Source organism: Cnephaeus nilssonii (assembly GCF_951640355.1).
Source record: "Cnephaeus nilssonii genome assembly, chromosome: 8".
Lineage (NCBI taxonomy): Eukaryota > Metazoa > Chordata > Mammalia > Chiroptera > Vespertilionidae > Cnephaeus > Cnephaeus nilssonii.
The window spans coordinates 39373492-39401246 of NC_137079.1; the positions used below are offsets into that span (position 1 = coordinate 39373492).

General features: G+C 41.8%; 1 protein-coding gene across 2 annotated transcripts in view; it reads right to left on the bottom strand.

The window, feature by feature from the left end:
* The window catches only part of PCCA (propionyl-CoA carboxylase subunit alpha), a 377531-nt gene that overhangs the window by 183779 nt on the left and 165997 nt on the right, over positions 1–27755 (bottom strand). For both annotated transcript variants that reach the window (XM_079779445.1, XM_079779444.1), the window contains exon 12: positions 24135–24285. In XM_079779445.1, coding sequence (XP_079635571.1) covers positions 24135–24285 — 151 coding nt within the window. The remainder of the gene's footprint in view (positions 1–24134; positions 24286–27755) is intronic.

Here is a 27755-nt window from a genome sequence, read left to right on the forward strand (position 1 = left end):
AATATAAAACTGAATTTCCTTATTGTGAACCTTTCCTCACCAAACACATTTAAAATATATATATTTTATTGATATCAGAGAGGAAGGGAGAGGGAGCTAGAAACATCATTGATGAGAGAGAATCATTGATTGGCTGCCTCCTGCATGACCCACATGGGGGATTGAGCCCACAACCCAGGCATGTGCCCTGAACAAGAACCGAATCTGTGACCTCCTAGTTCATAGGTTGACACTCAAACCACTGAGCCATACTGGCCAGGCCAAACACATTTTTGAGAACCTGGTTCATACATAGTTTTATTACCCAACAGAAATGTGTTCTAATTACAAGAAACATGAATAAAGGGATCCACTAGATCAGTGGTTCTCAACCTTTCTAATGCCTCGACCCTTTAATACAGTTCCTCATGTTGTGGTGACCCTCAACCATAAAATTATTTTTGTTGCTACTTCATAACTGTAATTTTGCTACTGTTAATGAATCATAATGTAAATATCTATGTTTTCCGATTGTCTTAGGCTCTACAGCAGCAGTTCTCAACCTGTGGGTTGCGACCCACAGGTTGAGAACCGCTAGCAGGGTCACCTAAGACCATCAGAAAACACAGATATTTACATTACGATTCATAACAGTAGCAAAATTACAGTTACGAAGTAGCAACGAAAATAATTTTATGGTTGGGGGTCACCACAACATGAGGAACTGTATTAAAGGGTAGCAGCATTAGAAAGGTTGAGAACCACTGCACTAGATAGTATGATTATACATCAAAGGTTAATATATTGACATTCTAGTACATAAATCTTGTGATTTAGTCAGCAAAAGTAAGATTTGAGAGAAAAAAAATCAATGTGAGAAAGAAGAAATAAACAAAGGAGAGGAGGGAGGGTGTAAGGTAGGGTAGAGAGGTAGGGGTGGGAGGGAGGGATGAAGGGAGGGAGAAGGGAAGGACACATGAGAAGAAAATACAAAGGAGTAAGCCTTACAAAATTAGAATTTCTGAATCCTCAAAGGCAAATTACTGATTGGGATATATTCATCAAGGTATGCCATCCTGCAGGGTCTACTAATAGCTGATAAGTCAATTTGTACTGGCAATGCCCCATCTCACCATGAATCTTTTGTTCAAACAGGTACAAACAACTACAATCACCAAATGCCATATTATGGGACATAATCATACTAAAGGACTAGAATGAGTAAGTATTCTACATGCTTACATTAGATGGTCACAATCAGCTAGCTGTTTATAGATCTATTTTCTATTTTAATTTAATTTTATCTTTTTCATCACCATCAAGTAGTCACTGTTGTCAGTGTTTGTGTCTAGACCGTTTGTCATTCCCTCTTACTAATCTGTTGCTTCAAATGTATTTCCCGAAAAATAAATAACTGAGCTTATCAAATGCAATGAGGTAAATTAGGTTTTGCTTCACCTCTGAGTTTTTTTTAATCCACATCCAAGGATATGTTGATTGATTTGAGGGAGGAAAAAACATCTATGTGAGAGAAACATTGCTCAGTTGCCTCCCTAACGCATCCCAACCAGGGATCAAACCCGCTACATAGTTATGTGCCTTGACAGGGAATGGAACTCAGAACCGTTTTTGGCGTATGGGACGATGCTCCAAATAACTGAGCCACCCGGCCAGGGCTCACCTCTGAGTTCTTAATGTATCAAATTTCAATAGTAATGAATAATCTTTCTGGCACTGTGTTGTCATTTATCTGCCTCCATGATTAAATAAATAGACTCATAAATTCTGCCACTGCTACTGTAAACTTTAGCCTTATTCCTCATTATATAGAAACTAGGAAGTATCTAAAACTAGTGAGTGAAAGTATAAAATATTTCCAGGATCTCAAAGTATCTCCATATAAAATACCTTATTAATGACAAAGGGAAAAAATAGTAACTGCAGTGGAGAAATCTGAGACACACCATCTTAACCAAGCCAACGCCACCTGTAATGGGATAGACATCACCTGTCTCCTATGTGATGCTCATAGGTAGACAATAACATTTCTGAGGTATTCTTGCCAAAAATGCATAACCTGAATATAATGAGAAAACAGATAAATGTAAAATGAAGGACATTCTATAAAATAAATTGCCTGTGCTAATAAGAAGGGGAAAAAAGTAAAGGTCATAGTTGACAAAAAATGACTAAGAAATGTTCCAGATGGAGAGAAAGTAAAGAGATAGGAAAGGTAAATGGAATACAGGAACCTGAACCACATTTTTTTTTCTTTTACTATAAAATCTAATGAGATAATTGGTGAAATCTGAATATGATCCACAGATTAAATGACAGTAATATATCACTGTTAACATCTTAATTTTGGTAATGTAAAATAATTTTCTTGATTTTAGAAATAAAGACATATTTAGGAGACAGGAGCGCCAGGCTTAAAATTTACTCCGAAATGCTTCAGGTAAAGAAGACAGACGTAGATATATAGATTCAGATATAGATATAAGAATAAAGCAAATGTAAATGCTACTGAAAGGTATTCAAACATGCTTTGTAATATTTTGAAATTTTGCAGTTTGCTGAAATGCACAATTCTGTATATCTGAAATAACTTCAAAATAAAAGTTCATAAAGAATTAAAGCAATGCCATTAGAGTTTTTGTTTTTATATTATAAAACATTTTTAAATAAAGAAAACTGACTTAATCAACATTCTTTTCTCGTCAATCAAAATATTCCCATTGTATTAAATAAAAATAATCAACAACATGTAATTTGTTCAATATATTACCTCTGACTTAAAATTTTAAATATTTTATTGTGTTACTTACCTAGTAATTCCTAAAATTTTAATAGGTAACTTGGTAACAGACAAGTATTCCTCAAACGAAGCAGTATGTAATTGCATACTTAACTTCAAATGAAAATTAACGTTGAGGGAAGTTTAAAAGAGGAAAGTCACAAAGAGTGTCATATTGATGAAATATGTGTTAATATGAACATTACAGAGGAGGAGAGGTGATAAAAAGTATTCAAAGTTCCTTAAATGGAGAGATATTTGGTTGCAATTGTTTGTCAAATGGTGAGTGGTGGGCCAATTGCTTAGTCAAAACAGAAGCTGTCCCCAAAAGTGGAGTCCCATCGTGCATACCATAACCAACATCTCTGTACGGCACTAAAATTTACAAATCCCTCCATATGCGCAAACTTGTTTCTCAACACTCCATTGTCACTTTACAAAGATACAGGAGGCATAAAGTGAGTAAATATTAAGAAGTGCTAATATTTAATAATGTTATTTTAAGTTAATAAAATTTTAGGTAACATCTTTATTAAATACATCAAGTCTAAACTGACATAGTACAAAGAGTTAGTTGGTAAAAGCTATCTTTTGTAAGCAGAACTTGATTCAATTCAGCAAAGCAGCATAGGTGTAATTACCTGTTGAAATATGAGGAAACTGTCCTGTTATCCAAAATTGAGTTTCATACGGTATTTGGCATAACAGCTAGCTTTTTAGTTTGTTATTTCAGCCCAAAAGGATAACTGATGCCATTATTTTTGGTTCTGCTTTTTTGGTTCAGAGAGATTCTTTGTCCAGAACAGAGTCTAACATGTACCTATTAAAATTCTAAAGCTTTACCTCCTGAGAATACAGGGTTTCAAAATAAAGATCTAAAGTTATTAGATTTTGATCCACAGAATTCAAAGATAAAAAGCATGTTGGGAAATTGGCCCCAACTCACCTTGAAAATAATGGCTATATTAAAGAGTGCCCATGCAACAGAACTAATTCTATTATATAAAGTTTCCCTGTTGACCCCAAAACAAATAATAAACTAAAGAAAAGATAAGGGAACTGTTATGGGCTGAATTGTGTGCTCTGCCACCGCCGCACCCCCCAATTCATATGTTGAAGTCCTCATCCCTAGTACTTTAGAATATAACTATATTTGGAGACAGGGTCTTTAAAGGGGCAATTAAAGTGAAGTGAACAGGGTGGGTCCTAATCCAATATGACCGGTATCCTTAGAAAACATCAGCACACAGACAACAGACAGTACAGAAAAAAGACTGTGAAAACACAAAAAGACAGCCATCTGCAAGCCAAAGACAGAGGCCTCCAGTAGAAATCAATCCTGCCAAGACTTTAATTTTTCACTTCTAGCCTCCACAACTGTGAGGAAAAAAATATCTGTCATTTAATCCATCCAGTCTGTGGTATGTCTTACAGCAGCCCTAGGAAACTAATACAGGAACAAATTTGAAAAATTAAAACTAGATAAGAGTCCAGAACTCAAAAGATACCAAAATAGTTTACAATATGCTTTTTCTTTTATCCTCACCCAAGGATATGTTTATTGATTTTAGGGAGAGAGGAAAGGAGAGAGTAGGAGAAACATCGATCAGTTGCCTCCCAAACACACCCCAACCGAGAATCAAACCTTCAACCTAGGTATGTGCCCTAGGAATGGAACCCCACAAACTTTTGGTGTTCAGGACAATACTCCAACCAACTGAGCCACCAACCAGGGCTACAATATGCTTTAAAGCAAAAACCTAACTGAAAGTGCCTGACAAGTTTACCTATTCCGATCTGTATAATAAAAACTTCTTTCCTTCAACTTTTTAATAAGACTCAATAAATATTACGGAAAGTATAACATACCCTCCTTTGAATTCTCAGTTTCCTAGGAAATTTATGCCAAATATTCCAGATTATCCTAGATCTACTTAAATCCAGCCAGTCTAAGAACCCTGGCCTCTATGATTTTAAATATAATAAAAAAGTTCAAATTCAGCCCAGATCTATAATGTCCCTTCTGGAAAAAAATGGAATTTTAAAAATCAGTTATAAATCCATTTCCCTACAATTTTTCCTATTTCCACCAATTATTCTCTCAATCACACACTCCAACTCCACAAAAGATGAAATTGTTTTAGTGTGGAAAGTCCTGAGTATTTTTTAATCTATAACTGTTCTGAGATTAGAATGTTCTATTTGTTTAGTTATAGTCATTTCTTTGAAACCAGAATTTGAATTGCAATAATTCTTCATTTTTAAATTAATAAAATAACACAGAATTTACCCTTTCATCAATCAAGTTGATTAAAAAGAGCTTCTAAAATCCTTCTGAAATATAGTCGTATATTATATAGAACATCTCTGATGGGATGTGGAGATGTCTAGCCTCCAAAGAATTTCAACAATTCTATAGCACTTTTTCTTCCAATGAGGAGGATTATAGGGGGCAACCTAGGGGTAGCAATCTGAATCTGTGCCAGGGACGGGTGTCCTAGTGCACATTCTTCTTAGCCTATAATTAAGTCACTGCCCTTTCCTTAGGCAATAACCTGCTTTCCTAAAAACTCCCAGTTTACAAGGGCCACAAACCAGAGGAGAGGTCACTAGCACCACCCAGGCCAGGCCTTTAGCTGTGATCTTACTTCCCCATTCTAACTAACATAGGTAGGGCTTCAAAAGCCCAAAAGTAAGGAAACAAAGAATTTAGAAATCCTATCTAATAAAGAGGGAATATGCTAATTGACCCTCACACCATTGCAAAGATGGCGGCGCCCACGGCCAATAAGGAGGGAATATGCTAATAGACTGCTGCGCCCTCAAAGATGGTGGTGCCCACAGGCACAAGATGGCGGCGCCCAGTCCCTTCAGCCCCTCAGGGGTGGCAGGCGAATAGGCGGGCCCGGCCGCTCCGCACGTCTGCCTCCAGAGTCCCCTCAGCCCCCCAGCCGCCCAGGGCCAGCCCGAGGTGCAGGCAAGCCTCGGATGGCAGCTGCCCAGCTGCCCAGGGGCGCCCAAGGCTAAGGTAACCAGGGCCGGCCAAGGTATGCGCTGCCTGCAGTGGCAGCAGCAGAGGTGTGATGGGGCGTCGCCTTCCCCTGATTGCCAGGTCGCCTCCCGCCCCTGAGGACTCCCAGGCTGTGAGCGGGGGCAGGCCAGACTGAGGGACACCTCCCTCCAGTGCATGAATTTGCATGCACCAGGCCTCTAGTCCTATATAATAAAAGAGTAATATGCAAATTGATCATCACTCCAACACACAAGATGGCTGCCCCCATGTGGTCAAAGATGGCTGCCCCCATGTGGTCAAAGATGGCTGCCACCTTGTGGAAAAAAGATGGCCGCCACAAGATGGCCAGCAAGGGAGGGCAGTTGGGAGGGACCAGGCCTGCAAGGGAGGGCAGTTGGGGGAGATCAAGCCTGCAGGGGAGGGCAGTTAGGGGTCACCAGGCTGGCAGAGGAGGGAAGTTGGGGGCGACCGGGCCTGCAGGGAAGGGCAGTTGGGGGGGACCCAGGCTTGCAGGGGAGAGCAGTTGGGGGGGACCAGTCCTGCAGGGGCGGGCAGTTGGGGGGGACCAGGCCTGCAGGGGAGGGCAGTTAGGGGCAAACAGGCTGGCAGGGGAGCAGTTAGGCATCAATCAGGCTGGCAGGGGAGTGGTTAGGGGGTGATTAGGCTGGCAGGCAGAAGCAGTTAGGGGCAATCAGGCAGGCAGGCAGGCAGGCAGGCAGGCGAGCAGTTGGGAGCCAGCAGTCCTGGATTGTGAGAGAGCAGTCGGACATCCCTCGAGTGGTCCCAGATTGGAGAGGGTGCAGGCTGGGCTGAGGGACCACTCCCTCCCCCCATGCAAGAATTTTGTGCACCAGGCCTCTAGTATATATATATCAGGAGTAATCTCATTGTATTAGTTGTTCAGGCTTTGGATCTTCAAATCCCCTGAGCCAGCAGCACTGCTCTAAATAAAGGGTTTTTCATGAATCTCTGGGTACTCACTGTATATTTTCCAGTCACCTGGTAAATTCTGCAACATAATTTGGTCCCCTGACCAAGAAACACACAGCCTAGTTGCCCCTTTGAAGCACCACTGTGCAAGAGCTGGCAGGTGGGCCCACTTGACCAAGCCCCCAATGACGGGGAGGTGCGCCTGCAGTGCCTTACTCGGTCCCAGTCCTCACCGGGCCCCCGCTCATGCCCCAGTGGACTCCAAGGAGGACAGGAAAGCCCTTTCTGGAACCAGACGTCTGACCAGTGAGTTTTCCCCCGGGGACCAGTCTGAGTTCAGTCCTGTCTTTTGGGACAGAAGAAGTGGCTGGTCACCACTTAGGAAAAATATTTGCCCCAGTTCAGGGACTTTCCATGGGTGGAAGTCAAAGCTCAGACTGACTGGTGTGTGAATGTGAATGTAAGCGTCTGCAGGAAGCAAAAGTTACGTTGTGTTGTCCGGTGTCTCTGTTAACTGAGAGGGATTACACAGTTTAACTGCAAACATGGGGAGTAGTTCCTCTAAACCCACTGTCTTAGAATGTATCCTAAAGAATTTTAAGAAGGGCCCAGACTGCTGCCTGCAATGCAGATGTCTCTTCGTGAAATCAGGGGCCCCCAACTTATGACCAAGGATGGGAAACAGAAATTCTAGGCCTAAGAGATCAATTTTCCCAAAATAGTCCATTGGAAAGAATGCTGAGATTCTGGGGAGGGGCAGTTCCTGAACCAGGGACAGAATACATTGCTCTTGGTGTGAACTTTTAGTGTGTTGTGCATGCCGGTATCAGAGTGTTTGCTGATGTTTTGTGTCTCTTTGTTTAATCTGTTTCTTAGCTAGTGAGATTTCTGTCTGTATGTCTATGATGTAATTTTGGCTTTCTATCTTTTAGGGACTTTAGTTTGCTCTTCCCTGGTTTATGAATATAGAGAACCCTCTGTGTAGACTTTGTGCCACTCAGAACCAAAGGTCATTTTGCTGTGCTGGTTAAAATTTTAAGATTCTAAAACTAATTTGAAAGTGTAAAATTTGAAGGTTGCACATATGTTAACCCAGGGAAATTTAAACAAAGGCCAAACCAATAGCTAATTTCGTGCCTGCCTGTGACGTCACAAACCTGCACAGGCTGGCCGAAGCAGAACAGAGGCTGGCTATGGGGTAATCACAGCTTTGCCACTTCTGCACCCTTGGGGGCAAGGCGGCAAGGGAATGGGCAGGCAGTAGGCGTGTCTTCCGAGCATTTTCTCTATAACATTCAAAGTATATTCTGTACTTCTGTGGCACTATTAGAATATAACAATTTATTAGCCAGATTGAAAAGGATTAATTCTGTAGTCAAGACCAAATCCTTAATGTTAAAACCCATTTAAGATTAGATAATCTTTAAATTGGGTATTTAACTGACAGATAACTTTGTGACATCTCAAGGGCCCTGAGGTGACACAAAGATCTACTCTCTCTCCCTCAAAGAAATATTCTTGAACTAAATTAGACCAATACAATATACTTGAAATTACTTAAGGAAGTAAGCTATGCAGGCTGGGTTAGACAACAAGATTAATGCTTCCATGATAATGGGCAGTTCTTGAATAAGGATGGACCGCATTCCAAGGGTGACTCCCAGGTCCTGGGGGCATATGACTCCCAGGCAGATTATTATGTCCTTTCTTTAAATTTAGAAATATACACTGAGTGGCCAGATTATTATGATCTCTGAACACATAATAATCTGGCCACTCAGTGTATATATATTTATATATATTAGAGACCTGGTGCATGAATTCGTGCATGGGTGGGTCCGGCAAGCCTGGCCAGGGGGAGTGGGGACATGGGTGGTTGGCCGGCCAGCCTGCCTGCTGGTCGAACTCCTGGTCGAGGGGACAATTTGCATATTAGCATTTTATTACATAGGATATATACTGAGTGGCCAGATTATTATATATTCAGAGATCATAATAACCTGGCCACTCAGTGTATATAAGGAGTAATCTTATCGTATAAGTTGTTCAGGCTTTGAATCTTCGAATCCCCTGAAGCAGCAGGCTGCTTTAAATAAAGAGTTTTTCCTGAATCTCCGGGTACTCGTTGTGTATTTTCCAGTCACCTGGTAAATTCTGCAACACCATGGCAAAAATAGATTCCTCCTTCACTGTAGCAATCACTATAAGCAACTGTATAAAGTCTAACAAAAGTGGGACAATTTAGCTCTCTGTTCTCATACATATGGAATAGCCAGCTATATTTGAACATTTAATCCCATAAAATATTATTCTATTCTATTTGGGAGTTTTCTAACTTTTATAAACTTTGTAGACTATATAAAGGCTGCTTTTCCAAAATGAAATCTAAAAATAACCTAGAATTGAAAATTAACAATTATACACACACACACATACACACACAACAAAGGTATATTCAGGTCTCAACATACCATTTTTATACACTCACCTTAAAAATAATGACTACTAGTATATTCAAGACAAGCAGTGAAAGCTGCCCAGTTATTAATTTGTGGTTCAGAGTACCATCTGAAAAAACACACACAGATTTATAACTGGGCCAAACTCAGAGGAAGAAAGAGTAAAAGTAACAAGATATGCCAATGACACCTTCCTACTGAAAGTAGCAATGACCTGAATGACTTCTGATGAACGTGAAAGTAGTGTCAAAGCAGCCTTTTTCCTGTCAGCTTTCTTCACTGTTCGATCTTCAAATCCATGCATTGTAATTAAAAATACGACGGTGTGGGTGATCTTAACTTTGGTCTCTAATGACACATCTTTGCCATTGGTCATCTTTCCTAATTCTTTCATTGCTGCCCTACCTAGTCTCAGCCTTCTCTTGATTTCTTAATTGCAGCCTCTATTTGAATTGACCACTGAACCAAGTAAGCAATATCTTTAACAATTTTAATGTCCTAACTTAAGTAGTATATTTCTTCTGTAGTCATGATTTTTGTCTCCTTGATATGCAGTACTCCTACAGTTCATTTCTAAAAATACATGTGATTTTATTATTCAAATGAGGTAAAAGCATTATTTTTAAAAAGAAGTAAAAATTAAAAGTAATTATATCAGCACACAAAATCCAACAGAATACCAAAAAGAAAATCACTACAATTAAAATTTATTCCAGGAGTATAAAAGAAATGTACCAAAACAGTCTGTGTTGTTAATAAATTAAAAGATAAAAGACATATTTTCCTTATCAATAGTAGTTGGTAGACAACTAGCAGTTCTGGCCACAATTATGGAGAAAGAAAAAATCTTACAAGCTTCTAGAGAAAAAATTTTTTATCAAATTATCAAGAATCAGAATACATCTCAACATCAATGGTATAAATTAAAAGAAAGCAAAACAAGGCATTCAAAATGCTAAAGAAAATTTTTTCCAATTCAGAATTCTATACTCAAATTTTAGGGAGGAAAATAGGAGAAAATCTTTTAGAGAAAGATTTCTTAGGTATGATACCAAGAGCACAATCCATAAAAGAAAAACTTGGTAAACTGGGCTTCATCAAAATTAAAAAAAATTGTGCTTATAAAAAGACAAGCCACAGGTTGGGAGAAAATATTTACAATCATATATCTAAATCAAGAATGTAAAAAGAATTCATACAGTTCAATAATGATAAGACAAACCACTTTAAAAATTGGCAAAGGATGTAATTGGACATCTCAACTAAAGGAGATACATGACTGAACAATAATAACATGAAGCAAGATTTTATATCACTAAGCATTAGGGAAATGCAAATTAAAACCATAATAAAATAGTACTTGTATGCACTATGATGGCTATCATCAAAAATACAATAAACTACTGTTCAAGAGGATGTTGAAGTGCGAAAAAATAAGAACTCTTACACATTATTCATGAAAATGTAAAATGGTGCAGCCACTTTAAAAAATATTTTGACAGTTTCATAATTTACCATACAGCCAGCAATTCCACTTCAAGTATCTATCCAAGATAAATGAAATAATTTGTCCACACAAGACTTATGTCAGAACTAGAGGTCTGGTGCATGAAATTCGTACACGGGTGCGGTCCCTAGGCCTGGCCGGTGATCGAAGCACGAGCGTCTGGTGTGGAAAAACAGGTCCCAGCCAACCTCTGGGCCCTGGGCAGCACCTGGGCCCCCGCAAACCCCCAAGTCCCCATGTGGAGATGCGGTGAGCGTGGCTGGACGCCGAGGACTGGGGCACAGTGTGGACCTCTGGGCCACCCAGCGGCACTGCACGGAAGCTGGGCGGGCAGTGTGCTCTCTTCTGGCTGGCCTTACAGACCGGCTCCTGCGCAAACCCATGGGGAGCCCAACCAGCCCCTGCGGTCCCGGCTCATCCGGAAGAGGCCACGCAGGTGTGGAGCAGGCTCCTCGTGGGCGTGCATCACCTGAGCACGGGGGCTTCCCTGACTTGTGAGCCCTGGCGCCCCAGGGGAAGGTAGCAGGGGGAGTAAGAGCGAGCTCAGCAGATACCCCACATTCTTACCACACCTCCGTCCCCATCACTCCTGCCTCAGGTAGCCAGTGAGAGATCACAGCACATTGCCGACACCCACCATGTTCCGCACCACCCCCTGGTGGTCAGCACACATCATAGCGAGCGGTTGAACTCCCCGTCTCCCAGTCGAACGACCGCCGGAGAGGACAATTTGCATATTAGGCTTTTATTATATAGGATGTTCATAGCAGCATTATTCATAATAGCCAAAATTAGAAACAATTCAAATATTCACCAACCTGTGAGTGGATAAGTAAAACATGATATCCATGCAATGAAATAGTATCCTATATAATAAAAGGCTAATATGCAAATTGACCAAATGGTGGAATGATCGGTCGCTATGACGCGAACTGACCACCACCGGGGGCAGACGCTCAATGCAGGAACTGCCCCCTGGTGGTCAGTGCACTCCAACAGGGGGAGTGCTGCTCAGCCAGAAGCTGGGCTCACGGCTGGTGAGTGTAGCGGCAGTAGTGGGAACCTCTCCGGCCTCCACGGCAGCGCTAAGGATGTCTGACTGATGGCTTAGGCCCACTCCCCCAAGGCTCCTGGACTGTGAGAGGGCGTAGGCCAGGCTGAGGGACCTTTCCCCCCCACCCCCCAGTGCACAAATTTCGTGCACCAGGCCTCTAGTTCAGCAATAAAAAAGAATGAACTACTGAAACACACTACAGTATAAATAAACCTAAAAAACATGCTAAGAAAAAGAAATCATTCACAAAATACCACACACTATGATTTAATTTACATAAAATGTCTAGAAAAGGCAAATCTTTAGAAACAGAAAGTAAATTAATGGTTGCCTGGGATGGAGATAGAAAAAGAGAGTGACTATAAATGTGCAGAGGGATCTTTATGGGGTGATGGAAATGATCTACAATTGTATTCTGCTGTTAGTAGCACAGCCCTATAAATGTACGAAAACTCATTGAGTGACTTGTTGCCTAGTCTGTAAGGGCTGCTATAACAGAATCACATACATTGAGTGGCTTACAAATAACAGAAATGTATCTCTCATAGTTCTGGGAAGTACAAGATCAAGGTGCCAGCCGATTCAGTGTCTGGTGGAAGGATGCCACTTCCTAGTTCATAGACATCAGTCCTCTTACTGTGTCCTCACCTGGTAGCAGAGGGATGGTTGTTCAATGGGGCCTCTTTTATAAGGGCACAAATCCCATTCATGAGGGTCATACCTTCATAACCTAATCACCACCCAAAGTCCCTACCCCTAAATATCATCACATAGGGGGGAGGAATTGTTGGGGGAGATATGTTTTAACATATGGATTTTGGAGAGAAGGGATACAAACATTTAGTTTACTGTATTTGTATATTTAAAATGGGTGAATGTTATGAAATCCAAATTACACCACAATAAAAGCTTTTTTTCAACAATAAGTTAATACAGTTATTTCCATTTATTCAAATTCTCATGAAATTTAGCTCCTATGTACTCATTGGTTCTCAGGACGCTACTGAAAGATATACTCCAGGAAAAAAAAGGAATAAACCAACTGTGTTTAAGACAAAAATCCAGGTCAAAAAAAGAAAAAATATTAACCAATGTCACCTCAATAATATGTATGCATGCATACAAGCATAACCCATGGACACACCCATGGACATAGACAGTAGGGGGTTGAGGGCATGTACTGGGGGGTGGGAGTGGTTGGGAGAGGTCAATGGGGGGAAAAGGAGACATAATGCTTTCAACAATAAAGAATTTAAAATTTAAAGGAAGGAAGGAAGGAAGGGAGGGAGGAAGGGAGGGAGGGAGGGAGGGAGGGAGGGAGGGAGGGAGGGAGGGAGGAAGGGAAATAATTCCAGGAAAAAAGAAATCCAAACAAGAAAAGTGAAGGTAATCCTCAAGACAAGAAGAGTACAACTCAGCTAGAAAGCCAAAATGCAAATGGAGACAGCAACCAGGCCAGACTATAGCAGATCAAAGGGAGCTAGGATTTCTACAGAATGGCGAGTGACAGAAAACTCAGTGTATTCTAATATAATGAAATATAGGGCAACTTTGTAGGTAAATCAGTGATAAACATATGAAAAACTAAGCCCCACCACCTCATAAAACTAAAACAGACAACTAGCTACAGAGAAAACAAAATGGTGTAGGAAAGTAATCTTAGGTAACAACATGGACCACTGTGAACAGCATTCACACTGTGGTCATAATAAAATACAAACATTGAGCTAACCCCAAGCATGATAACAAAGTGGTAAGAGAACGGGAAGTGTGCATCTGTACAGTGAGTGTGGCAAGGCGGGCAATGACATATGTCCACTTTCACAAAGCGGGGGGGGGGGGGGGGGGGGGGGGGGGGGGCTCATAGAAAAAAAATAAAAAAAATAGAAAATCCAGGACCAATATAAATATACCTATTAAAAAGATATAAAAAATATTAAAAGAATCAACTAACATACCTAAAATTGGTCACAGCCATGGAACCAGCTCCCCTGTGAGGGGAGGCCATCACTGTCCCTGCACAAAGGCAGAGACAGCTTTCTCCCGCCTTTTCCTCCAGCAGCAGCGCTGGCTGCTCCTGCACACAACTGAAGTTCCCCATATCAATTCAAAGAGCCTCTCTCTTCCAAATGATTTTCACTTCTCCTTTATTTCTTTTCCTTTCTTTCTTACTTTCATTTTTTTTCTTTTGTGTGAGTTTTGGTAGTTACTCAATAGTTGGTATTGGGTCAAAAAAACAGTAACATGTTAATTCAGTTGTTTCAGACCCCATAATTTTATACTCAAGTGAAAGTTCTTGAAATATAAGAATAACCTGATCAAACATCTAAGAATTCAAAGAATACATTACCCATGGATATCTTTCAAAAATAAGTCCTTGATTTAAAATAATAATAATAAAACACAAAACCTACCCATGAGGTGAATCAAAATGAAGAACTGATTAACCTAGCACTGGTGACCATGAAAACAAGTTAAAATACAAAAGTCACATGAAAACACTGAGAGACTCATGCTTACAGAAAAGAAAGTAATGTAACAATAATGTAAAACTAACAATAAAAACAGCAAAAATGAAGACTTAGGGAGGAAAGATAGCAGGCTTAAATATAAATATGCCAATTTCCATTCATTTTTGCAAAAGGGAAACAATACATTCTTTCCCACTGGGATATGAAGAAATACCATGACAAAAATATAAATGGTTTTTATAATAATTTTTTCTTATTAAGAACATCCTTTAGAAATTAATATCTCTGTGAAAAATTAGAAACATTTATCTAATAGTCCAGTAAATCCATTTTAATTTCTTTTGTTAAATGTAAATAAAATAAGCTAATTCAAAAACATCTTATGAGAAAATAAGAATAATGAGAAAGGAAGAAACTGTCTTCTTCAATGCTATAATATGCAAATAGACGAACGGTGGAAACAATCGAAAAACCGAACAACTGGTTGCTATGACGTGAGCTGACCACCAGGGGGCACGCACAGAACATGGCACGCATGAACTATGGCAGGATGGTGGAGCAGGTGAGCGGGGGCGCTAGACCAAGGCAGGGTGCTCGTCACTGTCATCAGGGTGAGCCTCTGGTGGTTACTGAAAATTCTTCGCTCCCGCATGCCACGGTCCCACCAGGTGCTCGCACCCACTACTAGTGCTGGCCCCGTTTGCACCCGCTGTCGGCACCGGAGCCACCGCTCGCACCTGCTGCTGGCACCTGGCTCCAGTCCCGATCACTTGGCGCTGGCAGCAGTTGTGAGCAGCAGCTGCCAGCCCCAATTGCCCCTGAGGGTTTCTCCACCTCCCCCTGCTCCTGAGGGGCAATCAGGGCAGCATCCGCCACTCGCACCTGCTGACGGTGCCGGCCCCACTCGCACCCCTGCTGGTGCCGGCTCCAATTGCTCCTCACCGTCAGTGGGTGGAAGCGGGCTGACGTCATCAGCTTGTGGGAGGGGTGGCGCCAGGAGCAGGGCCGCTGGCAGATAGGGGACCAGGGGCCGCAGCAGGAGGGGCCGGGCAGGGGCACAGAGGATGGGGGGAAGAAACCACAGCTTCGCAGCCCACGGTTCCTTTCAAGGTGTATGAATTCGTGCACTGAGCCCCTAGTGTATAGATAAGATGTCTAAAACAGTGTGGTACTAGCACATGAATGGGGAGGAGGGGGGAAGAAAGAAAGAAAACAGTCAAGTATATAAATCTGTATACATATGAGAATTCAGTGTATAATGAATGTGACCTGTAATTAGTGCAGAAAAAAATGATTATTCAGTAATGGTTGTGGCAATCAGGTAGTCATTTAAAAAATATATACCACATGAAGTAAAAATTTCACCAGGAAAAATAAAATAAGTACTAGAAGAAAACATAGAAGAAAAATATTTAATTTATCATAGGGTAGAAGAAGCCTAAGCACATCACAATATCGAAAATGAAAAGAGATTTAAAAATTCAACCACAAGATAAAAATAAAAAATTTCAGCATAGGAAGAAAAAAACAATATACAAAAACAAAAATATAGACAACAGATAAGAGAACAGCTACAAATCATATCTGTTATGTTTTTATAACTATACTAGGGGCACATATTCATGCACCAGTGGGGTCCCTTGGCCTGGCCTGTGCTCTCTCACAATCCGGGACCACTCGAGGGATGTCAGAGAGCCCCCGGTCCCCACAGGCCATGCTAGACATATGTGTCTAGTATGCATATAAGATCTTTGGTTAATCTCTTCCTGCCCTCTTCCCTCCCCGCTTCCTTCTGAGATTCATCAGTCTGTTCCATGTTTCCATGCCTGTGGTTTCCACTCCTGCATTGAGTGTCTGCCCCCTGGTGGTCAGTGCACGTCACAGCTACCGGCCGGCTGGTCGACTGGTCACTTAGGCTTTATACATATGGATTTATTTGTTAATCCTATCAGGAAATATAGGCTTCTGGAAGAAACCAAATAAATGTATGTGATAAAAATGTGGTAATGGAGAGTTACTTTTCCAATGCATCACTATTTTTTCAAGTATTTGTTTCTTTTATCAAGTATTACTAATTCTTATTATGATCATTCAATAAAATAAGAAACAAAGTTATTTATGCAAAATTATATTTAACTTAGTTCATTAAAATAGCATTTGAACAAAATCATATTTTGAGTAGAATATCTCACCTTCTAGCTAACCATCTTTCATATGCAGAAAAAAGGGAACCGGTGAGATGTGTATGGGTGGACATACATGTGAGCTTCTACGACAGTAAGTGAATAGACCATTCCAAGCAAAGAAAATCACGTGGTAAAGGCACACAGAGGTCAAACTGAATGGTGCATTCAGGAAAAGGGGTCTCTCCTAACCAGTAAGGCTTTAGCAGGAAAGAAGGCTCCGAGGGGAGATTAAGGACACAGGGAAAAGGGACTATTGATGATAAAGTATTTGAATTTTATCTTTAAGCAACCAAAAAACCAGTGACTTTAAAAACTGACAACAAGCATTTAGGCTATTCTGATACATAAATTCTGATCAGACTAAGAAAAATAACCTGTCAATTGAACCAAGTATTCATACACCAAACCTGGTGACTTTCTCGGTGTTATATCTCTTTAAGGAGAAACTCCATTTATTATATCAAATTTTGAAACCTAGGGTCCTTATGGCATTGATTAAATTTAGTTTTAAATCCTAGCTCTAGAAATCACCCCCCCTCCACCACCACCACCACCCCCACCTCTCTCTACATACACACCAATACCACCCTCAGAGACCTAGCCTTTCCCTTGGATAATAAACAGTCCTCAAGGTAGCAAAAGACAGTAGCCTGGACCTGACTAAGGCCCACACAGTGTGTATCCCTGGCAAGCTGAAGATGACATCTTGACCTAAGTTATAAGTTATATTTCAGCTCCTAAGCCCTAAGGTGGAATGACCTCCTCATTACTTTCTCATGAAACCAGACAGAGGGACACCAGAACAGACCTCAGAGCTGTCCTCTAGACCTGAAGAAATGATCCATTACCCTTACCTCACCTCCACCATTCAGCTTCCAGCACACCCCAGTCACTAACCCACAGTATCTTATGATTTTGCCCCGTATAATCTGCAACCTATACGCCACTGGGGAGTTGAGGCTTCTGAGCATTAGCTTCCTGCTCTCCTGGATGGCACCATTCATCAATAAAATAGCCAATCTTTCTCCACTGCAATTCTCAGTTTCTAGTGTTTGGCTCTGCTAGTGCCCGGAGGATGAACTCTTTCTGTTCTCTAACAATTGTGCTCTTAAGAAATCTAGCAAAACATACTTCTCACATTTCTGTTACCAGAAAAAAAAAAGTTTTAGTTCTGATTCTAGAAAAAGTGACAGTTCAATCAGGAAATTTTGAGGAGGTGAGGGGGGGAATTATAGCCCTCCAGTCTCAAACTGAAACACTAATTAGCGATAACATATATCTTATAAGATAAAGAACTTGGTGAATGTGCCTCAAGCATTATAATTTAAAGTGAGTAGTGAAATTTGAAAGATGATCTAGTAAAAGAAATTTTGAAATATTTAAATGATATCAGAAAGAAGTCTTTGAAATATGTAAGAATGGCTTTCTACACACTTTGAAATCCTAGATTCTTCTCTCATGTCTCCATTCAGTTACAGCCTCTGCCACCAAATATCCCCCAGCACACAAATACATTCTAAAAATGCCAAAATTCATTTGTTTGGTAACTGAAAGGATTACTGTCACTAAAAGTAAATACAAAAAGAAAAAGAAATATTAAACATTAACTAGGAGACACAAATACATCAAAGTGTGATAGTAAATACAATAGAATTTAGTACTGGCAGATCTCATGAGATGAAATTCTTCAATTTAAATTTTTTCCTGAAATTTATTTATAATCTTTTTTGACGATATACAACGTAATTTCCTACCAAGCCATCCAAGATACAATACCTAAATGAAATTGACTGAATGAATAGAATTATTTGTTATAAAGATCAACTTTTGGTGGTCCTATATCAAAACAACAATGAGGCAAACTTGAAAATACTTATGGGCTGAGATAAATAAGCGAGAAACAAATTTTTTTTTTAAAAGCCACAAGAACATAGTAACAAAATGCCCTAAAAAAGGACACTGGTTATTAATTCAATAAATTCTGATACAGTACCCAAACTAAACAAATTTAATACCTCTTTTGTCTGGAATAAAATACAAATGTTTTATAGTCACTTCAAATTGCCTTCAGATTCATATTACAAGCTATTATTCTCATCATGGCATAATAAAGTCTCCATTTTAATCAAAAACATGATTTCCCAGCTAATTATCTAATTAGATAATTTAGTTATAAAGAAATACTTTTAATCAAAATTAAATTAATTTCAAAAAGGGCAAAATTCTGTACTTCTAATGACATTCACAACAGAATATAGGCTAAATAAGGAATTCCAAAAGGAAGTATCATAAGTTTTAACCACTACTGAGTTAATACCTATATAAACTCTATAAATATTTATATTACTCTCAAAATGCATCTATATAATTTCTACCATAGTAAATTAAAAAATCAGTTCCATTATTTGATAGTTATACTTTATAATTACAAGAGGGCAATGTTTTTAGTTTTGTACACATAACATAGATTAAAATGCTTGAGATATTCATATGAAAATGGTGGACTGGTACTCAACCTTCACTCCAAACTCCTTCTAGGGTACTCCCTTATTCTACAGAAGACAATAGGATAAAAACTCTATTCCCAGACTCCCTTGCAGCTGAGGTTCTCAGTGCAACTGGAAGAGATTTTGGATGTGTCAATCAAACTCATATGCATGAGATTTGGAAGGGAAAAGTAAGGCAGCAGTGAGGCACAGGCCATCATTCTGCAGGTTTCCCACTGGCAAGAATGGGTGAGTTTAGGAGTTTTCTGAAACCGTATTCCAACATGTAGTTACTAGTGTTTGTTGTTTTGTTTGTTGTTGGTTTGGGGTGAGGGGTGTTAAGACTCGGGGCACACATTTATCTAATCCACAGGTATAATGTACCTCTAAATCCATCCTCTTGGGACTTGTGCTCACAATTACTTGGGCCTAGGTAGCATTTAGGGATGGGCGTCTTTTAAAAAATATTATCAAAACACTAAGAACAGGCGTCCTCAAACTATGGCCCACGAGCCACATGCGGGTGTTTTTGCCGTTTTGCTTTTTACTTCAAAATGAGATATGTGCAGTGTGCATAGGAATTTGTTCATAGTTTTTTTTAAACTATAGTCCGGCCCTCCAACGGTCTGAGGGACAGTGAACTGGCCCCCTGTTTAAAAAGTTTGAGGACCCCTGACTAAGAATATAGGAAGAAATTATCAGCCAAAATTCAACAAGGAGACATAAATCCAATACTCAACACCATTTTTACTTATAGGCATTTAACATTCCAGGAAAATACAACTACATATCTAAGCTATATTTCTGGTAGTATCGAGAAATTAAATGTACAACTAAACCACAAAGACCAGGGAAAGGAAGTTGAGGCCATGAAGGAATGCAACCTCACGGTGAGTGAACTAGAATAAAACAAACTATTCTCTAGAACTGCAGCTGGCCTTTGTGTGCCCTCAGGAGTCCAAGGAACTTCACACTTAGAATACTGTACCCACAAATTACTACTGTTCACAGGCATGTGGCAGAAAAATTGAAAAATCTCTACATGAAAGAATACATCACTCTAGTTTTCAATTTGTTAATAAGAATAATTTTTAAATAATTAGTATACAGTTAAAGATGAGAAGGCACACAAGGAACCAGACATCACAACCAAGAAGCAGCACAGACAACAGTTCCCACAAAAGTCATTAGGCTTCAGATACTGAAATGAACAGACACACACTACAAAACAAATAAGTAAATTATATTCAAAGAAATAAAAGCTAAATTTAAAAATTTGGTTAGAAGATGAAAAGAGATAAGTTTGAATCATTTTTTAAAGAACCAAATAAAAATTCTAGAACTGAAATATGAGCAAATAAAATTAGAAATTAAATGGGTAGTTAAGTATAGCTCAAGAGATAGTAAAAAAGATAGATCAGAAGAAAATGTCCAAAAAAAGATGAAAGATATCAAAGAGAGTAAGAAACACAAAAGATATATTAAGGTCTAACATAAAGTTTTCTATATATAAACTAGAGGCCCAGTGCATGATTGAATCATGCATGTGTAGGGTGCCCTACACGCTTTCGCTTTCAATCACAGGGGAGCTGGGTGCCTGTCTGCTGGTGCACCAGGCGCCGGAGGCTTCTGAAAGGCCTGGTGCCTGAGCAGAAAGGCATCCAGCTCCCACGCTTTTGCTTTTGACTGCGGGGAGCTGGGTGCCTGTCCGCTGGTGCACCAGGCTTTTCAGAAGCCTCAGGCATGGTGGAGGTTTCTGAAAGGCCTGGTGCACCAGCGGACAGGCACCCAGCTCCCACGCTTTCCTTTCGATCGTTGGTGCACCAGGCCTTTCAGAAGCCTCTGGCGTGGCGGAGGCTTCTGAAAGGCCTGCTGCCTGAGCGGACAGGCACTCAGCTCCCCCGCTTTTGATGGTCCCCGCGGCGGGACGTCAGCTCGCTGCCCCAGAGGCCCCTTCTGTGCCGCAGCACAGACATGGCGAAGACGCTGAGCTCGTGCCGCTGCTGGCGACGCAGCTCAGCGTCCCGCCGGCCCAATCAGCTACCCGGGCCACCCCGAGTCCCGCCCCCCCGCGCCTCCTGGCCAATCGTGGGCATAGCGAAGGTACAGTCAATTTGCATATTTGTCTATTATTAGGTAGTATGACTGGAAATCAATAAGGAAGGGAAAGAGATTATGTTAAAAGTGATAATGGTGGAGAATTTTCCAAAAATATTTAAGGATATTAATCCATAGACTCAAGAAAGTCAATGAATTCCAAATACATATGTGCATTTATCAAAGAAAATCTTAAGAAGAAAGAGAAGTTCATAAATGCCATTAAAATATAAAAGTAACTAGAGGCCCGGTGCACAAAATTCGTGCACGGGTAGGGTTCCTAGGCCTCAATGGCGATCAGGACCGATCTGTGGGGTGACCGGTGGGGCGATCAGGGGGCCCCTGCTGGCACCCACCTTGGCTGGCCTGGGGCCTGCAGGCTGGGGGCAGCTCCTGCATTGAGTGTCTGCCCCCTGCTGGCCAGTGCATGTCATAGCAACTGGTTGTTCTGCCATTCAGTCAATTTGCATATTAGGGTTTTATTATATAGGATTATCTCCAAAGAAGCAGTTGGTAGAATTAGAGCTGAAGTCTCACCAGATATAACCAAAGACAGAAGAACATCTTCAGTGAGTTGATACAAAATACTGACAAACTAATTCCCAGAGTAAAAACAGCTTTCATGAATAAAGATAAATTAAAGTCACTAGCTGTCAACAAAGAGTTTACCACAAGCAAACCTGTGAAATAAGGAATATATTGGTCTCTGACCCTGGTTCCTGCTAATATTTGGTCTTTGATCCTGGTTCCTGACACGGAGTTTCTTATAATTTCTTGACTGAGCAGAGCACCTTCAGTGCTAATGAGATAATTCTTGGGCTCCTGGATGGAGGTTGGTCTTTAAAAAGACTAAGCCAAGATTAAAAGCTTGGAATTTTCCATCCCACATCCATCCTCCAGAGAAAAGGAGAAGGGTTGGAAAATGAGTTAATAATCGATTATGCCTAGGTGAGGAAGCCTCCATAAAAATTCTGGGTTGGGGAACACATCCATGGCCAGAGGGTAGTACACTCCAATTGCAGAAAGGCAGGCAGGCAAGCAGTTGGGAGCCAGCAGTCCTGGATTGTAAGAGGGATGTCTGGCTGCCCGTTTAGGCCCGACCCACCGGGATCGGGTCTAAACGGGCAGTCAGACATCCCTCAAGGGGTTCCAGATTGGAGAGGGTGCAGGCTGGGCTGAGGGGCACACACACACACACACACACACACACACACACACACACACACCCGTGCATGAATTTCATGTATCGGGCCTCTAGTAAATATATAGGACCTATAACAGAGTTGCATCTTACTAGTCACAACACATACATAGTTAGATTCCGTCTGACTGGTTAATTCTTGGTATCAGAAATCCTTATATACAAGTATAGGCACCTGATTTTTTAAAAAGTAACTTTGGAGCACAAAGGGTAGGTAATTATTATTTTTTAAATAAATCAAAATTATACCTTTTTTGTTACATCAGCAAATATATATATATTTTTTGCTGTGCGGTAAAATTTTAGTAATTAGTTTATATGTGCTACTAGATTAAAAAAAAAGGTTGAAAATCGCTGCTATAGACCATCTGTGTTTTATCTTTAAAAACTTTTTATTGTTAAATATAACATACAAAGAGAAAAGTATATACAACACATGTATGTACATCTTAATGAATTATTGACACATGTGGTTTTGAATTATGTACTGGATTAAATAGTGTCTCCTGAAAACGTTTGTCTGCTCAGAACCTATGAATGTGACCTTATCTGGAAATAGGGTCTTGGCAGATGTAATGAAGTTAAAATGAGGCCATACTGGATTTGAGTGGGGCCTAAATCAATGACTAGTATCCTTATTAAAAAAGGGGGGTGGTCTTTGGACATAGAAACACAAGGGATAATGCCATGTGATGATTGGAGTTATGCTGCCAACAAGGCAAGGAATGCCAAAGTTTGTTGGCAGCTACTAAAAGCTAGGAGAGAAGCAGAGAACAGATTCTTCCTGAGAGCCCCCAGGAAGAAACCAACACCTTGATTTCAGACTTCTGGCCTCTTGAAACTTGAGAAAGTAAATTTCTATTGTTTCAGACACCCTGTTTCTGATACTTTGTTACTAGAGCCCTAGCAAACTAATACAAACTGCAAAAAACTAGAAACAAACTAAATATCCACAAGTAAAAGAAGTAAAAGAGATAAATAGTAGCATTTTCTTCAAAGGAGTACCATTTGGGTGTTACATAAAACAACAAGGTTGATTCTCCTAAGCATAATATTGAGAAAAGAAGCCAGGTACAAAAAAAATTATGTAATATATGATCCCACTGATTTAAAGTTAAAAAAAGAAAGAAACGGGCAAAATTATTTATACTACTTAGGTGTGTACATTTCAAAGAAAGAACTACAGAGAAATGCAGGGAGGTGTTTAGAATAAGGTCAGAATAGTACATAGCTCTAGGAAAGGAGAAGGAGGAAGAGCTGAGAAGGGGAGAAGGGGAAGGAGGGGATGGGAGCAAGGCCAAAGTGCTGACAATTTTGTACTTCTAGACCCATGTTATGCTTACATGGATTTTTATTTATAATAATTTGTTTAACTATTTGTTTGTATTTTAGGTACCTTTCTCTATGTTTATTTATAGTTCACAATTTAAATAAAAGAAAAAGGAAAGTGTGAAGAAAATCAAGCCAGAAGGAAGTATATCCCTAAAGTCAATAGCTACAGGGGCAGCCACAAGATTTCTCAACCTTGTAACTGGCAGAAATGGCTGTTCTGGAAGCCAGGTTGGTGATGTTGTTCTGAGAGTCATTTCTAGAAGCTCATTCTAGGTGCCCTTCTTTCATTATCCCTTCCAAAGATGTGTAAGTACTTAATCCCTTTCTATTTATCATATCTAGAGTAGTTCATCGAGAGAGGTTCAATAAAAAATTTTTAAAAAGTAGAATTTCCCATATCAAGTATTAACAGTAACAAAACAAAAGGCTAGATCCTGGCCACCAAATTAACTTGACATTATCCATCATTCCTAACAGATGTCATAGCAAAGCATAAAAACTAAGTCTTTATTTAACATTTTCTGAAGTTGATTTTTAACTTTTATAAAATACAAAAAGGGGTAAGCGAGGAAGATTTAAGTATAGAGGCATGGAGAGGAATAAGAAACTGAGTTTTTGTTACCTGGAGTCTGGTATTCATTTCCAAGAAATAAAAATTCTTCTTTGAGTCCACAAGGAACTCTACGGTTCCAGCAGAAGAATACTTAACTGCTTTGGCAAGAGCTACAGCTTGCTCTCCCATTGCTCTCCGAGTCTCAGAATCCAGAAAAATGCTGCAAGTACAGAAAGAGTGAAACGTTTTAAACAAAAATCAAGTTATCTTTTGTGTACATTATATAAAAAAATGTCCTTAAAATTTACACAGATCTGATCATCTGTATCAATTTAAGATTTCATATTATATGCTTCACATATACTTATACTAGAGGCCCGGTACACGAAATTCGTACACTGGGGGGGGAGGGGGGCATGCGGGGTCCCCTCAGCCCAGCCTGCACCCTCTCCAATCTGGGACCCCACAGGGGATGTTTGACTGTTGGTTTAGGCCCAATCGCTGTCGGACATCCCTCTCACAATCCGGAACTGCTGGCTCTTAACCGCTCACCTGCCTGCCTGCCTAATTGCCCCTAACCGCTTCTGCCAGCCAGCCTAATCAGCCCCTAACCACTCCCCTGCCAGCCTGATTAACATCTAACTGCTCCCCTGCCAGCCTGATTGCCCCCAACTGCCCTCCCCTGCTGGCCTGATCTCGCCCCAACTGTCCTCCCCTGCCAGCCTCATCTCACCCCCAACTGCCCTCCCCTGCCGGCCTGATCTCGCCCCCAAAATGCCCTCCCCTGCCAGCCTGATGGCCCCCCAACTGCCCTCCCCTGCAGGCCTGATGGCCCCCAACTGCCCTCCCCTGCCGGCCTGATCTCGCCCCCAAAATGCCCTCCCCTGCCAGCCTGATGGCCCCCCAACTGCCCTCCCCTGCAGGCCTGATGGCCCCCAACTGCCCTCTCCTGCCGGCCTGATCTCACCCCCAACTGCCCTCCCCTGCCGGCCTGATCTCGCCCCCAAATGCCCTCCCCTGCCAGCCTGATGGCCCCCCAACTGCCCTCCCCTGCCGGCCTGGTTGCCCTCAACTGCCCTCTCCTGCCGGCCTGATCTCGCCCCCAACTGCCCTCCCCTGCCAGCCTAATCTCACCCCCAATGGTCCTCCCCTGCTGGCCTGATCTCACCCCCAATGGCCCTCCCCTGCCAGCCTGATCTCGCCCTCAACGGCCCTCCCCTGCAAGCCTGGTCCCCCCCAACTGCCCTCCCCTGCTTGCCTGATGGCCCCCAACTGCCCTCCCCTGCCAGCCTGATCTCACCCCCAATGGCCCTCCCCTGCCGGCCTACCAGCCTGATCTCGCCCCCAAATGCCCTCCCCTGCCAGCCAATTTTGTTCTGATTGGTCGGTTTCTATGCCAGTCAGCGTCAAAAGATCTGCCTCCTAGGCAGCCATTGGCTCCTCACAGTTCACCCAGATTTTGTTCTGATTGGTCAGTTTCTATGCCAGTCAGCGTGAAAAGCGCTGCCTCCTAGGCAGCCATTGGCTCCTCACAGTTCACCCAGATTTGGTTCTGATTAGTCGGTTTGTATGCCAGTCAGCGTCTCTGGGCCTATCAACAGGGCCTGATCAGAAAGGCAGGGCCGGTGGAGTCCTGGAGAGAAATGGAGTCATGGCTGCTGGCCAGGCCCAGAGAGAAAGAGAGAGGCAAGTGCTGATCAACAGCTGCCACAGAGGCTACAGATGAGACCCTGCTTCTCTCTTCAGGCCTCTCTCTGGGCCTGATTCACAGCCCCCTCAGCAGTCAGTACTGGGTCACTGCACCTGCAGCCGTACCAGTCAGTGCTGGGTCACCACAGCAACCCAGCTCTGACTGCAGGACTGACTTCTGGTTGGTTGAGCCTCCAGTCATTGTGGATGTAATGGACCCAGGGTTTTTATATATTAGGATGCTTACTGTATTAAGCACATATTTAAATAAATCAACTTGAGATTTTTATAAAGCATTTGAACATCCCACATTATATTGCAACTTCAATCAGTTTATAAAATATACAACTACTTCAGCTCACTAATTTTCAATTAGCAAAATTTAACATATATATTCAGAATCATTTCAACCTAAGATTGGGAGAAAAATAAATTCTTGGAAACTAACATATACAATTGATCCTTGTTATTCATAGACTCCATATTTACAAATTTTTCTATTTGCTAAACATTACTTCTAACCCCAAAATTAATACTCACAGCACTTTTGTGGTCATTCACAAACAAGCTCAGAGTAGCAAAAAAAGTTTGAGATTCCCAACATGTCCCAGCTGAAATCAAACAAGGTGACACTCTGCCCTCTTGTTTCAGCTTTCATACTGTAAACAACTATCCTTTTCACATTTTCTTTAGTGCCACTTTCTCATTTTTTGGGGGGGAGGGGAAGGCCTAGGATGATTTCACTGTTTAAAATGGCACCCGAGTTTTAAGCTGAAGTGCACTCTGGTGTTCCTAAGTCCAAGAAGGCTGTGATGTGCCTTACGGAGAAAACATGTTTGATAAATGAGCTTCCTTCAGGCATGCGTTACAAAGCTGGGGGCCAGGACTGTGAGTTCAACAACAATGTGTCAACAATATACATTAAACAAGGTGTTTTTCAACAGAAACACACATAAAACAATCCTACCTAATAATAGACAAATATGGAAATTGACCATACCTCCGACACACCACAAGCCACTCCCACCATCCAATCAGAGCAAGTATGCAAATTAACCCAACCAAGATGGCTACAGCCACAGAGAGCAAGGTTTCCTAGGTAACAGAGGAAGCCAAGCTTTCCGCCTGCCCTTGCCAGGCCTAAGCCTCCACTCAAGCTACAAAGTTTAATTATAGAAGGTAAACAAATTCAAACAGAAATGGCGGCAGAACGGAGCTTGAGAGAGCAGGACAGGGTTGCCGGCAGCAACAGGGGAAGCAAAGCTTTCCACACACCCTGGCCAGGCCCACCCGCTTAAGCTACAAAGTTTCAATTATAACCCCAACAGAAATGGCTGCTAGCCACGGAGGGAGTCCCAGGCTTGGCTCCGATTCAGGCTACAAAGTTTCAATTGTAGAAGGAAAATAAATTCCAGATACCAGGGCCTCCGCTTGGGTTGCCAGGGGGCGTGGCCGGCCTGCAAACCACCACAGGCCCCTAGCTCAGGCCGCCCCATGCCCCAAGGGAACCCCACCATGATCAGGGACAGCCTTCAGGGCAAACGAGCTGGCCCCCACCCCTGTACCAGGCCTCTATCCTACCTAATAAAAGAGTAATATGCAGATTGACCATCACTGCAACACACAATATAGCTGCCCCCATGTGGTCAAAGATCCTGCCCCCATGTGGACACAAGATGGCCACCACAAGATGGCCAGCAGGAGAGGGCAGTTGGGAGGCACCCGGCCTGCAAGGGAGGGCAGTTGAGAAGGACCAGGCCTGCAAGGGAGGGCAGTTGAGAGGGACCAGGCCTGCAAGGGAGGGCAGTTGGAGGTGATCAACCCTGCAGGAGAGGGCAGTTAGGGGTGACCAGGCCGGCAGAGGAGGGAAGTTGGGGGCAAACAGGCTGGCAGCGGAGTGGTTAGGGGGTGATCAGGCTGGCAGGCAGAAGCGGTTAGGGGCAATCAGGAAGGCAGGCAGGCAAGCAGTTGGGAGCCAGCAATCCTGGATTGTGAGAGGGA